Source organism: Phasianus colchicus, chromosome 6 (assembly GCF_987193195.1).
Source record: "Phasianus colchicus chromosome 6, bPhaCol1.hap1.1, whole genome shotgun sequence".
NCBI lineage: Eukaryota > Metazoa > Chordata > Aves > Galliformes > Phasianidae > Phasianus > Phasianus colchicus.
In genome coordinates, this window is record NC_143441.1 from 37,962,113 (window position 1) to 37,976,552 (window position 14,440).

Here is a 14,440-nt window from a genome sequence, read left to right on the forward strand (position 1 = left end):
TTGAGCAAGTTTGATTTCTCTGAAGTTTCAAGAGCACACAACCAGGTAAAAGCCTTTGTTCCTTTGCAACAGCTTCATGTTTCCATGAAGAATGCTGTGACCGCTGGTGATTTTACTATTTCTCTTCTCTAATTGTAAGGGAACTCCAAGTGTGAAGCGTGTTGCCTGGCACTCATGTGTATCTTGGCTAAAAACTGCTAATCCACTGCTGGATTTCTCTTCTTGGTCTGTGGACAGCTATTTCCGATCTTGAATTCAGGGTGATGCCTATACCTTACTGTAACGTCTAAAAATTCCCCATGTTCTAATGTCCCACACGTCATTACTTGATCTTTGAAAATAGTTTTCCAGTACAGTCATGAATTTTTACTTCAGAAGAAGGAAATATTTTCTGGTGTTTGATAGAAAGAAAGCATTATTCACCTGTCACATCACAGCCATTGTTCCATTCCTAGTCAGAGGAATATTGAGTGTGGAACTGAACATTAAAGAAAAAACTTCCTTCACTGCCTTTCTAAACTTCCTCCAAAATCGTCTTTTTGTCTTCACATACACCAGTATTTCCATAACTTTTTGCCACTCAGACTTACATGAGAAAACTGACTGTACATTGGGTGCAGCTACAAATAGTTGAGAAATTGGAACTGGTCTTCTTTCACAACTGTGCACATACACCTGTTGTTTTGTAACAAGTGATTTGCAATTACTGTTTGCAGTAGTAAAATATGAAATATGAAAATCTGCCCGAAATGTGTTTCTCTATATATTTTTATTCCTGGTTTCCTAGGCAGAACCTTGTATGTATGCACTGTGTAGAGAATACTCAGAAGTCTCATGCTTTGCAAAGGTCTCTGATGAACTGCTCAAGCATTCAGTAGATGTGTTATTCATGCAGAGTAAATGTTTCCCTGAAACAGACTTTCTGTGCACTTGAACATAGCACATGAACAAGTGTTGAGGAGCATCCGAGACTGAGAATGTATTGCAGCCTAGTCAGAGTCACAATAGCTACTCCATTAATCCAACCAGTCATAATTAGTGAAACACTAGATATCCGGTAAAGGGTGAAAAAATATCAAAGGAATCCAGAAAAAAAAAATCCAGAAGTAAAAATAGGATGTGTCATGGAAACTTCTGGACACAATAACCTTTATGTAATTATAAAAGCATGCTTTCAGTGAGCTCTTCACTAGAGAGACTGGGCAACCCTGGGTGCAACCCTGCCCATGGCACTGGATGGAACTAAATGATCTTCAAGGTCTTTTCCAACCCAAGCCATTCTATGGTTCTATGAACCCCTCTTAAAAGTTTGCAATTACCTAGTACATTTGACTGCCTGCTGGCTGACAATCTTTGACATGGATGGCATCAACCTTCCAACTAGTTTGACTGAAAAAACGCTGTCAAACTTCCATTATTTTTTCTTCGGGGGGGGAGGGGGGGGGGAGGGGTAGCAATAGCTAAACCATCTGATATATTAGTGCCTTCAAAGGTTATTTTATTTTTACTGCCAATAAGGAGAATAAGCATTAGAGAACCAGTGTTCCTTTTCCCACCTAAGTGTTTGGTTTGGAAAAAAATCCTTCCCAAGACTTTTGTGTAGTGTGATACTTAGCAGGTATGAAGAGCTGTTCTAGGTCCTTCATGGCAAAATGTAGTCATCAGTGTTTTTGTCTTGATATTCTCCATTAATCTCTTAATACTTTATTAGTATTTAGGCTGCATTTTAAAGATGTTAAGGAACCAGGTTTTTTTGCAGTGTATGGGAACTGCTGAGTCACTGCCTGAACCTCTGATTAATCACCTGAGGCGAGCAATGAGTCAGCCCTGGGAGCACAGGTGAAAGCAATTCACCTGTGTTGCAGGAGGGGGTGGAGCCTGGCTCCACCTCTCCTAGACCCATTTAAGAGCTGACTACCAGTGGGGAAGGATCTCTCTCTCTCTTCAGAAGATCTACTCCACTGGAGTTTCCTGAGCAAGCCCATGACACGGGTAAGCATCCTATTTATTCTCTTTGTCTCGCTGTGCCTAACTTTCTTGCTTATTTCACAATTATAACATCTTAATATTATTTGATTATATAATATTCCTTTATATAAATTTCATTGATTATACATTGCAGTAAGACTTTTTTCCCCTAAAAATTGAGATACTGTGAACTATAGAGGAGGATTAGCAAAACTGTAGAATTCTGAAATACTTTGAAGTATGTGGAATAACACTGCATCTCTTAGTCACATTTGTAAACCAGACCTAAAATTCAAGTGAATTGCCTGTTTATGGAATGAATATTCTATTTCTGAATGATAAGGAGTTGAACTCAGACACTTCCTTCTACTCTTCTCCTTAACTATCTAAACAGCAGACTGGTTAAATCTGTTACTCTAACAATATTTCTTTTGAGATGCTCATTTCACAAAGTACACTAAAGAAGGGGTAACTGCTTCTACATAGAGGATAGAAAGGGCTAGCATCTCAAAAAACAGTTATTTTCCCTAACTGGCTATGCCACAGGAATGAATCAATAAAATACACAGAAAAGATGGAGTACACTGCTCCACTACCAAAGGACTGAGGAGTTCTGCAAAGTTCAATCATTATTCTCCATATGTTAGAAGTCAGATGATCTTGATTACCAAATCACTCAAGTTTGAAGGTTATCTCATCAAGGCTGACCTTCTGCTCAAAGCAAGGTCAGCACTGAATCCAGAAAAGGTTGCTGATTTCTTTCAAGGGAGGTTTTCAGATTTTCTTGGATGTAGATTCCACAGCCGCTGTACGAAAGTATTCCAGTATACCCTCCTGGTGGAATGTTTTTCCTACTATTTAGCTGGAATTCATCAGTTTCAATCTGTGACTATTATTTCTTGCCCTAGTATCGTGCAATTCAGTAAAGAACCTCTCTTTGTTGTGAGATAAAACCTTTCAGAAATCATTTTCATAGAAAAATTCTTCCTAGAGCCTTTGCAAAATGTTCTACTGCTGAACTCTTAAAATAAGATTTTTCATTACTGCACGGTTCCAGGTAAACTTCATTTCTTAATTCTAATCTTAAATCTTCCCCAAACCCAGTTACACACAGTTCCAAGGTGCTTTTTTGCCACAGTGGCCAACTAGCCATGCTGTTAAAATGCATGAATCAAACATGCTGATAAAATGCTAAGGTAATGTCACTACCAGCTGAAGTCAAAGTCAAGTGAAGCACTCTAGAAGTAAAGGTTGATGTCATAACATCACCAAACTGATAATTTTAGCACTGAAACACTTTTTATTCACTGCCATCAAGCTTTTCTAGGACAAAGCTCAGAATATTTGAGGTACTCTGCAGTATTTAGAAGATATTTCAAATGAAAAATCTTTTACCAAATCAAATAAGAAAATTTCTACCTCACCTTCACCACTCCATTTTCATGCATGGTGATACAGTTGCTGGGATCCTCTGAAAGCTGATACAAAGCCTGAGCTGTAGCTCTATGGACCAATGGATCGTTTGACTTCAAGTAGTGTACTAAAGGAGCTACAGCCTTGTTCTCTCCAAAGGTAACTCTATTGTTTCCCCACATGCAACAGTGAGAAATGGCATCTGCTAAGTGATGTCTTAATTTGTCATTGTTCTGAAGAAGGTAAAAACATAATAAATTAAAAGAAATATAATACAATAAAAATTTTATAGAAAGCAGAACTGCATTCTCAAGCATCTTTAAGTCATCTCAATTTAATTGTAGCACAATTAAGAATTGGAAAGAACTGTGAGGCATGGAGCTAGTAGCACTTTGTAATAAGTGCTGCTAATTTTTATATTGTTTTAAACATGCTGGAAATCTTATAAGTGTAGCATCAAAATTTAACACACAGCCCTATCATTATGATTCTCTGTGTGTTTCAGATTTATTGCTCTCTCAATTCTCCATGCTTTTTCCATACAGCAGCTGTGAGAAGCAATACTCGGCAACAGTGATTATTAAAATGAAGCTCATCTTCCAAAGTAATTTTAGTACCAGCCACAGAGTGCTTTCATGTCCAAAATACAGCTCATAGAGGAGGAATTCTATAGCTCTTCCTTATAGCTGCTGAAAAATCTATCACTCTTGTCACAATCTTTTATTTGGATATAATGCAGATTAACGAAAAAAATCAGATACTTAATACAATATGTTTAGCTCTTACTTACCGTGTTTACTAGTTTAGACAACAGAGGGACGACTCCATGATCTGTTATAACAGCTAAATTTTCTTCATCTTTAGCTATATTTGTAATGGCTGCACAGACACTTGCTAAAACTTCTTTATTCTTTGATTTTAGCAAATTGACTATAAGTTCCAAGCCCCCCACGAAGGACCGAACCATTTCCCCTGCATCCTAAATAAGAATAAAAGGAAACATTATTTTAGAATATTGAGTCTATATTATATTAAAATGTTACATACAACAAAGATTGTCAGAAGAATTTTCTAAAACTGCAACTAATTTCTTCACCAAGAAATATGGCTAAATAGGAACTTCAAACTCTCTTCTCTGACAGATAAGAGGTAGACTGTTTACATACCACCATGTAGGCAGAAATTCAATGCCTAAGTAAAGGTATCTAGTGTCATTTTAGATATCACGGGATGTTCTTTATGACCTCAACTTGTCATTCCAAAAGGTGTACAAGTTTCCCATACCTGCTATATTGTATTTCCCAGGATGTGCCTCATATACTCTATGGCATCTAAAACAACAGTGGACACCCTTATTTAGAATCACAGAATCCTTAGAGTTGGAATGGACCTTTAAAAGTCATCTAGTCCATCTCCACTACAATGAACAAGGACATGCACAGTCAGATCATGTTGCTCAGACCTCGATCCAATCTGGCCTTGAATGACTCCAGGGATGGGACAGTCACCACATCCCTGGTAGCCTGTTCCTGGTGCCTCACCACCCTCTATAAAAGACTGTAAAGCCTTTTTCCTTATATCCAAACTAAATTTATTTTCTTTAAGTTTAGGCTCTCCTAAATGTCTTCTGTTTCTCACATTGTCTGACAGCTAAGACACTGGAGTGGTAATATTCTTTTCTTCAATGCTCTTCAGGAATACTTCCAAACATATTCAAGAGGAAGTTACACAAGTCATGACAGCAACTGTGAGAGAATCATGTGCACTTCAGAGTATGAACAATCAACATAAAATGGAGGTAACACACACAAACACAAAACTAGAAAAATGTGTTTTTAGGTAAGAAATAGAAAAGTAGAAAGAACATCATTAGGACTCTATATAAATTAATAGCATATCTTAATTGTGAATATAGGATGCAGATATGGTCCACTTTTTCCATCTCAAAAAAATTTACAGTAAAATTAGGAAAGATTTAGAGAGACAATAAGCATAATCAAAGGAAGGAAACTGCTCTCTGGAAGGAATGATTAACCAACTACAACACTCAAGGCTGTAAAAGTGAAAAATGAGAATGGATATGATAGAAGTGTGTAGAATCTTGAGATGAATACAAAGATCATACACGAAATCTTTCTTCTAAGAGAAAACTGGAAGCATCAGATGAAATTAGCTGATGGCATGTTAACATAGTTATGATGTTGAAGTCCTTGGAGCAGGATTATAGGAGCTGCTAAAAGTTTCTAAGTTTGCTGGGCTAATTCACAGGAAAAAAAAAATACTTTTATACTAAAACTTTATTTCCTCTGATTTTCAAAGTTAAAGGGCCATAAGTCTCTCAAAGGCAGGAGAGAATTCTGGGGAAGGGAGCCACTGCTATGAATTTGCCACATTCTTCTATCTTTCTTTAGGCATCCCTAGTAGGCCAGAATGAGAAACAGAATACTGGGTCAGTGAACCTTTGGCCTAACACAGAATTGGCTGTACTTACAGTCTTGTGTTTATTAGTTAACTCAAATTAGCAAGCACATGTTTACATGTTAATGTGCAAAACAGAAAACCAGCAGTTTTGGCACTGTGAGACTGAGCTAACAGGTATGGAATTCATTTGGTTGCCTCAGGCAAAGAGGAACTGGCAGTTATCTCATAAAGTGGCATGCAGTACTTCATGTACTCTTAAAAGCACACAGGATATAAACCTAAGTTTTGTTTAAGCACAAATTCTTAACTGATTAAATTACAGTCACTGACTAATACTGTACAAGATTCATTACAGTCCATGAAACTGTCAGAAATGTCTCTCTATTTCTTTGGTAAGGTGTTCCACCATGTATTACTTTAGTCAATCTCTTTTCATGTTTCTCCTGGACAGAAAAAATGCCAGAATAGAAAAACATCAACTTCTTTAAATGTTTTATAAATACATTTATTCAATCTGTAGTTAATTTCAAGAAGCATTCTGTCAGCGACCTACAAGAGATTCACAGGATGCCTACTTACAAAAAGCCTGAGACACAACGCTGTGAAGTGCAGTACCATTTTCAGAAACTTACTTGCAAGCGTAAAAATTAGCAAAGAGGTGGGTGGAACATCAAATGCTTAACCAGAGGATACCAAGCATTGCAATACAACCTAGACAAATCACTAATGTTATCTGAACTGGCCCTTCAGTTACTTACATGAGTGGACCTGTATACTAAGCACAGATACCTGATATTATCACTCCTTAAAATAATCTGTAATCCAGCCCAAAACTGTTCAAGTATGTTCAAACTGTTCAACCTTTCAAGTATGGGTGTGGGGAGATGTGCAGTTCTCTTAAAGCAATTTGGTCAGTGATCTCACAAACTAGCAAATGACTAAATTTTGGTTAACAAGGAATTCAATAGAAACATAAAACCTAACATAACCTGCCGATCCTACAAAAGATAAAAAGATAAAAAGTCAGAAACTACTGTGGGAAAACCTTCATGTATTTTTTTTTTACAGTCATCTAACTTTTATGGAAAACTATTTACCAAAAGTATGCCACTAGTACTCAAATCTTATCCTTCATACATGGATTAGTAACAAGGACACTGTTTTCATGAACAAGTAGAAAAGGCAAGGTGGTAAATGAGATCAAAGAGCTTCTGCATTAAAGAGATTGGATTAGGATCCCATGAAAGGATCCAGTTCTTAAAAGGAAGCACTATTGGATTAACAATTTTAGAAACCTGCTAGAAGTGGGATAGGAGAAAACAAGAAAAGGAAAAGCAAGAACTCTTTAACCATGGATCTAGTTGAAGACAACTATCAGATATAATTAGAGAGCATTATCTTCAAGAACTCTGTTGATATTTTAGACAGGTGGATGTAGTGGGTTCTTTTTTGCTGTTTACAGAGATATGTTATTGGTAGAGAAGGCTGTTAAAGCCTCAGAGGACATCCAATAAACATGTAAGCAGGTGGCATTTGATTCTATTAGTCTGTATTCTGTCAGTCTGGATAGAGATGCTTGAAATGCTCTGAGATTAAAATTGCAAGGGCACATTTCCAGGCAGAAGCCTTTCCAACTAATTGATCATAAATACACCTGATGCTGACTTAAGCACTAATCTTGGGCTCTGAGGTAAAAACAGGTTTCTCAGTATCTGAGAAGTCCCAGTCCTGAAATACATAAATTATGATATATACTTGAATCTCAAATTTGCATTCAAGCAATCTGAAGTGCTTGGCGCTGCAGGGCAGTGATGGCCAGAGCACTCTATGCCTGAAGAACCCTAGAGTCTAGTTTGAGAGGGCTGAGAGACAACAAATGATATGGACTGTAAGAAGCTAAGTAAAGTAAAGCTGGAGCACTCCAAAGGATCTCAACAGCTCTGTTCAACTGAGCACAAAACCTTGCCTATGGCGGAGCTAGAGTCCCTTGCTCCCAAGGGGACCTTCAAAACCATTCTTCTATACTGTACTGGACTTCTTAGCATAGGCTAGAGATTTGTAAACCTCTAAATAAGAATACTACTTGAAATCATCAGCTGAATGACAACAATACATTTGCAGTATAAGGCAAAAATAAGGTAGTAAAGGCACATGGATCCAAAGACTGATGTAAATGAATTCTCTTTAAGAATGCTAACATTAATATTAATTCTAAGAAAGATTTGTAACTATCCTGTGACTACTGGGGAAAGGCAGAATCTAAGAGCACTAAGTACATGTTCTTTTGAAAAATTCTCAGTGACATCTTGCTGTACACAGGGGCATCAGATGGGCTGGTGTCAAACTCTTATTACACTCAAAGGAGAGTAAAAATGTCCAGTTAAATGGTCAGAAGTAAATTTGCAGAAGAAATTTTAGTCTGTGCACATCAGTGATGGAAAATGTGAAAAGAAAGGTCTGCAAATGGAATTTAATTCATGCACTTTCCTTAAAAGGTCAATAGGAGAACTTTGATGAAAACAACCACAATCTCTCCTGAAACCTTTCTGGAGTGAAAGGTCTTCAGATTTCATGAAAACACAAACACGGACAGTATAAACTTTCCTAGGGCTAGGGAGAGACCGTAACACCAAGAATGGTTTAGATTATATTTATTTCTTTTTCTGGGCTGATTTGTGAGAAGAGAAGAGCTCCAACTGTATTGTGCTAGTTTTGCTGAGCAAATCAATCAAATTGCTCATGGACTTAGAAAATAAAAATTCCTACTTTTCTAATTCTGGGTTTATATGCCAAACAGAACTCTCTGCTGTAATGCTTCCTTTGAACAAAAAGCAAAAGCAGTGGGAAGGCCCATCGGGAACACATTTTCCACCACAGGCAAGGCAGTTTCTGAGACTGGAAAGGAAAGGTTAAATCCATAGTTTGATGGTCAAAACCAGAAGCCACAAAATGTGGAGGAAGGATAATATCTAAGAGCAAACTTTAGGCTTAAGTCCCAAAATTAACTGAATGAATAAATAACAGAGGTTCTAACAGAAATTAAAAGAGGACTTAGATATTCAGGCAAAATAAGGACATCATATATTTGTGACTCGGAGAAGTCACTATCATTGCTGGTTTATACTATGTATATATGTTCTATGCACATAGCAGAATGCAAATGTTTGCAATCACTTGACTAAAAGTCTTATTTCTAGATAAGAATGTTTATATCTTAGTTGATATTTTAAAACTTGACCAAAAGCTAGAGAAAATGTGGAAAAAAAATCTACAAAGAAATTTCTTACTGCGTGTATCAGAGATCTGAACAGCTAAGTGATTAGATATAAAATCATTTTATTTTCCTATATTTAATTAAATCTTTGAAACTTACTACATAAATGTACATGAGCTTGTGTCTAAACATTGACTCAACAAATGAGAGAGGCTTCTGTTCAACGAATAAACCCTACAGTAAGTATCTAAGATTTGTACAGGGCCCAGCTATAAATGTAAATGATACGGCTTTTCTGCATGGTTCCAGTATCCCTGTATTATTTGTGTTCTCTGAAAAAGTTTCATGAAGACAGAAGATAAACTATCTCCCACTGTGATCAACTAGCAAGTAGATCTTGTATGTTCCTACCTGTACATATTTTCTTTACTGGTGATTAGAAACCTACTTGTTAAACTTCTCTTCTGACAAGATTGTATTTTCCACATTTTGTAAAAGACTACAGTCGAATTGAACGAATGGAATAATATATAAACAATCCAGGAGTAAGTAAAAGAAGGGAGTTTCAATAATTGTCTGTGAAACCAGCTAAACGCAAGGACAGAACTTTCTACCAATGATGAAAAGCAGAGGGAAACTGCAGAAACCACATGTCAGGAAAGTTTCCCAAATGTGATTGTGGGTGTAGTCTGGTGGTCTGTGCAAGACAAAGAGAAAAGCAAAAAAGCAAGAAATTTGAAGAACAATGAGCAGAAAGATGGAATGAAATGAAAGCTTTAAAATCCATTGCTACTTACAAAAATTTTCTGCTTTCAAAGAAGTTTAAACAATGATTTTGATATAATTTAGCAAAACCATAGATTTACTTTGCACAGTACATTTCTACTTTCTTTTCTTCTACTGCAATGTCTGTCTAAAATACAGTTGCCATAATTTAAAGACATTTTCATGTGAAGAAATTATACAAAGCTCTGCTTGTGATTGCAGGGGTCTGGATTCAATTCTTTTGAATCTGTGTTTGAGTGTAATTTCATTAATGGTCAGGTAACTATTCATATTAAAAAGTCTAAAGAAATCCCATGATTTTTGTTTCCAAATCAAATAGTTACCTCAGGCATTTTCATCTGCATTTATTTTTGTAACATAAAAGAAGAAAAATCAGATATAAAATGTTTTTGGAAATATTTTTTGTTCTTTCGGGTTCAGGTTAAAAAAGATAGCAACCTTTAATTTCCACCTTTAAAAATAATCAAAGAACAGCTTTGATATGAGCTTTAACTCAAAGGGAGATATCTAGAAATGACTTTGTGTGTATTAAGCCTTTGTATTTACTTGTAGTCCTTAAAACTCCCCGCACAAATGTACATGGCATTGTTTCAAAGTCTGGGCTGTACAACTAGCTTACTATTAGATAATGACCATTTAAGAAGGACATGTAAAGAAGCAATAAAAATATAAAAAAGCAAGAGCAGGCAAAATAGGGCAAAAAACATTTTACTGTACCAACAGGAAATATCTTCATTTTAGATCATCAGTATTACAAGTTTTAATGTAAACTTTAACCTCATGTGACTGATGCAAAAAAAAATTTGGTTTTTTATACTACTTTTTAAGTGGTTGGAAAAGATAGGAGGAGATAACAGGATTTTTCATTACTTCACAGGACCGCATCCTTCTTCTATCTACTAGGCAGCAAAGTTTTTGTTCTCAGAAAATATGATAAATATTATTTCAAAGGTGGATTCAAAGAGAGGAGTTTGCAATTTCAAGAAATTAAAAAAAAAAAAAAAAGAAAGAAAGAAAGAAATAGCTGGCATAGATACTGAGGACAGCAAGTTACCTGCCATGCTAGTAAAAGGTTCATCCTCATACTCTTTAATCACATACTTTCAGCATGATCGTTAACAAAATTTAGTTAACTTTCCCTATTCAGATATTTCTACTTTGGCTTCTGCCAAGAGCAGAAATACTATGAGGTAAAAAATTTAAAAAATTGTCTAATTGAGAGCAGGAAACACTACAATATTTGCAAAAAAGACAGATTTGGAAAAATCATTTGATCTTTGCAATACTTATCCAAGAAGAACACTTGGGATTTTTAACTTCTCTTATCATATTACGCATGTTTTTTGTTTGTTTTGTAGTTATTTCGTTAAATAAATAAAGTTGATCAGCCTTAGTTAAGACATACAGTACTTGAACAGGCACTACTGAATACTTTTGTAATTGGATTCCATTCTTCTTTCTTCCAAAATGAATACTGCTTTCTCTACTTGAAAGATTTAAAGATAAACACTGTATTAAAAAAATTCATTGTGTTTATCTTTAAAAATACTCCACTTGAAAGCTAAATGTTTCTCCACTAAAAACAAGTAGTATTTCACTCCCAGAACATCTTAAAAAGCTTAAGGTGTCACAGCTGATTTTTCAAATTGAAATGCTTTTGCCCAAAAAAGTGATGGTATGGCTGTGTAAATAAACTCTAATTATCTAGGATCATCTTTGGTCTACCTTCACTTTACTGAAGAAAGCAGTCCATTTCTATCCCCTATTGCCAACTGAACAACTTACCATAATGCAAAATCAACTTAAGATTCAAAATAAAGGAATGCAAAAGATAAATTTCTATATTACAGCTGTTCAGTGGAAAAAGGAAATACAACTTACGTATGGATATTTCTATTCATTTTTCAAATCAAACATAACAGTAATATTAATTCAAATGATTTTATATTTAAATATTAATTTTATTCCAGTCTGTAGAGCTGCATGCTTCCACTGTGTAGAACAAACGAAAAATCCCTTGCAAGATGAGACTATTTTACTACATCTCACTACTCCCCTCTAGACTGCAATCTTGTGAGAAAGTAACAGCAGACTATCAAAATGTATTTTCCTGTCCTCTTTACACCTTGGAAGCAGCTAATGTCAGAGAAGTCTTAGTGTTATATTAGTAGTATCAATGTTACTACAGAATAGGATTAAAAGTAGCAGAAGAGCAAAATCATCTATACTGCTATTGATAGTTTCAAGAAACAAAGGTAAAGTCCATTAGCCAAGCATACAGGCCAATAAAGCATGCAGTGCATGTTCACTGAAAGGCAGTGGGGAAAGGATTTTCATAGTCTCTCACACAATTTATAAAGTCCTTTTGTCTATTCCTTACTTCTCAGCCTAGCAGATGACTACTACTCTTCCTCTCCTCCTCCCCTTCACTCCACACAACTCTCAGTCTCATGTAAATGCCAAATCTTATTTTTCTTTTCACAGAAGCAGCTAAACTACTAATATCAGAGTCCTTTGAGGCCAAGTGATGATTTGCTTTAGATTATTTTGAAAAGTGTTATAATAATGGAAGCATGAGAAACTGATGACACTGAATAATTGGAAAAACTAAACATTGTTTCCATTGGATTTGAGTTGAACTGAATCCAAGTAAGTGCTCAAAACACTGAGTCTAAGTGTTTAAGTAAACTTCTTCATATAATTATTAACATATTTATGAAATGCTGGTGGTAATGTGGGTTAATATTGTAGTGTTACAAGACAGTAATATTAGAATGTTCCAAGGACAGTTTAGCAAAACAATCCATGCATTGACCACACAAACAAATAAATTGTTATAATTATTGTGTCATTGCAACTCATGGCATGGTTCCATAAATTAGAGTGGTATTTGAGAAGGCAATCATATCATATTTTACCAATTACAATTACAGACCACTAAGAATCTGAATGAGCAACATGAGGTATAATATATAATTCAGTCAAAAGCTTCTGGACTAGATAAAATGATTGCTTGAAATGGTCTGGTTTGTATTATGCAGTAAATGAGACACAATGATCTCCATGCTCTTTTTTTGCCTTAAAATCTACAGCAGTCCCATGTGGTAAGTGAGGGGGTAAAGACAGAAAAATGTGAGATGGACAAGGATAAACAGAGAAGAGATTAAAAAAAAAAAAAACTGGGAGGAGTATGGGCTTTAGCTTTTTATGGATTTTTAAATCTGATTAGCAAGTCTAATTTAAAAGTACAGAAGCTACATGACAAGCTGTTGACTAGTATATGTATCTATTATAAACTAAGCTACAAGGAAAGCTGGTCGAATATTTTCCAGTGGAATAGTATTCCAACAGAAAATGCTAATGGAATGGAACCAAAACCTACCATAAGAACACAACTTCTTGAAAAGTTTTGACAGAAACCAGGCATAAAGGCAGGCTAAATTACCAACGTGCCTCTTCATCTTTCTCTTGTCAGCCAGATGGCTGGTGAATAGCCTGCCAGGCTGCTTGGCTTCTGGTTTTCACAGAATCCCTGACTTCTTGCCCAAAGAGCTGCCAAACAGCTGGAAAGCCAGGTCTCCAGGAGCTCCTATGCTTTTTGGCTTCTTAAGTTCTTCAAGCTCTCACTCAGCTGCTTTGAATGGAACTTCACATCTGAGACTCCCCAGTGAAAGAGACATGGGTTATGCTCTTAGTTTCCTGTTGCTTCCCAGCTTTCAGGTTGTGTTTTACATGAATTGGGCTCCTAAGAACCTCAGGGCAATTTACGGGAGTCCCTTCAAGATCTCTAGGATTTGTCTACTGGAACCCAAACTCTCTGTGATGGTTGGTTCATTAAACTTCTACGCAGCCTCTAGCAGAAGTCATTGAAAAGGCTGGTTCTTCATGCCCCCAGCAAGAATGGCAGCCAACTGTGTGCTCACCAAGTTTGACTTTGTAGACATCCTACATCTCCAAGGACTCTTTTTCTGGAAGGCCTGAGTGGCAAGCTAAAAATTCCTCTTTGTCTCTCTTACAGTAACTTTTGAAGTTCTGTTCATAAAAATAGTTTAAAAATTCGGAAAGTCTACATTCCGACAATACAGATTAAAAAAGCATTACACTGAGGTCAAATATAGAGTAGATATGAATGACATTAAAGTATCATAATGGCTAGAGAAAGAAATTGGAAAATTGAGAGAAAGGAGTAAAGAGCATTACTATGAACTGCCAAGGTTTCTGTATATGAATGTATGAGGCACAGCAAAAAAAAAAAAACAAAGAAACTGAAAAATTCTGTATATACTCAAGCAAGGAACTCTGACATAGGTTTAGCAAAAGAATAGTATGTTAACAGTGATACATCGGTACAATTTTTAAAAGATAAGCAAAAGAGCAGTAGTTTGCATTATGGGGAACTACTAATCTTCATACAGAAGTTACTGATCAGTAAAATGTGTAAAAAAAAAAAAAAATCAACCTAATTAATGTAGAACAGTAAATAATTTTAGCATTTGTTAAATATCAGAAGACCAAGTTCAATTTGCAAGTTTGACTACATTTCTTTGTTATTCTAATACAGAAATGTCTTTACTGATTTTATATATGTGGTTACATTAAAATTTCTGTAACAAGAAAATCTTATATAAGAATCCTAAA

General features: G+C 35.7%; 1 protein-coding gene across 5 annotated transcripts in view; it reads right to left on the reverse strand.

Annotated features, from left to right (window-relative positions):
- The window catches only part of ODAD2 (outer dynein arm docking complex subunit 2), a 76,216-nt gene that overhangs the window by 18,041 nt on the left and 43,735 nt on the right, over positions 1 to 14,440 (reverse strand). For 4 of the 5 annotated variants that reach the window (XM_031616075.2, XM_090143005.1, XM_090143004.1 and 1 more), the window contains 2 exons: positions 4,172 to 4,360; positions 3,393 to 3,614 (listed from right to left, as the gene is read on the reverse strand). The exons of the other annotated variant lie outside the window; for it this stretch is intronic. In XM_031616075.2, the coding sequence (XP_031471935.2) occupies positions 3,393 to 3,614; positions 4,172 to 4,360 (411 nt within the window). The remainder of the gene's footprint in view (positions 1 to 3,392; positions 3,615 to 4,171; positions 4,361 to 14,440) is intronic. 5 annotated transcript variants of the gene reach the window in all.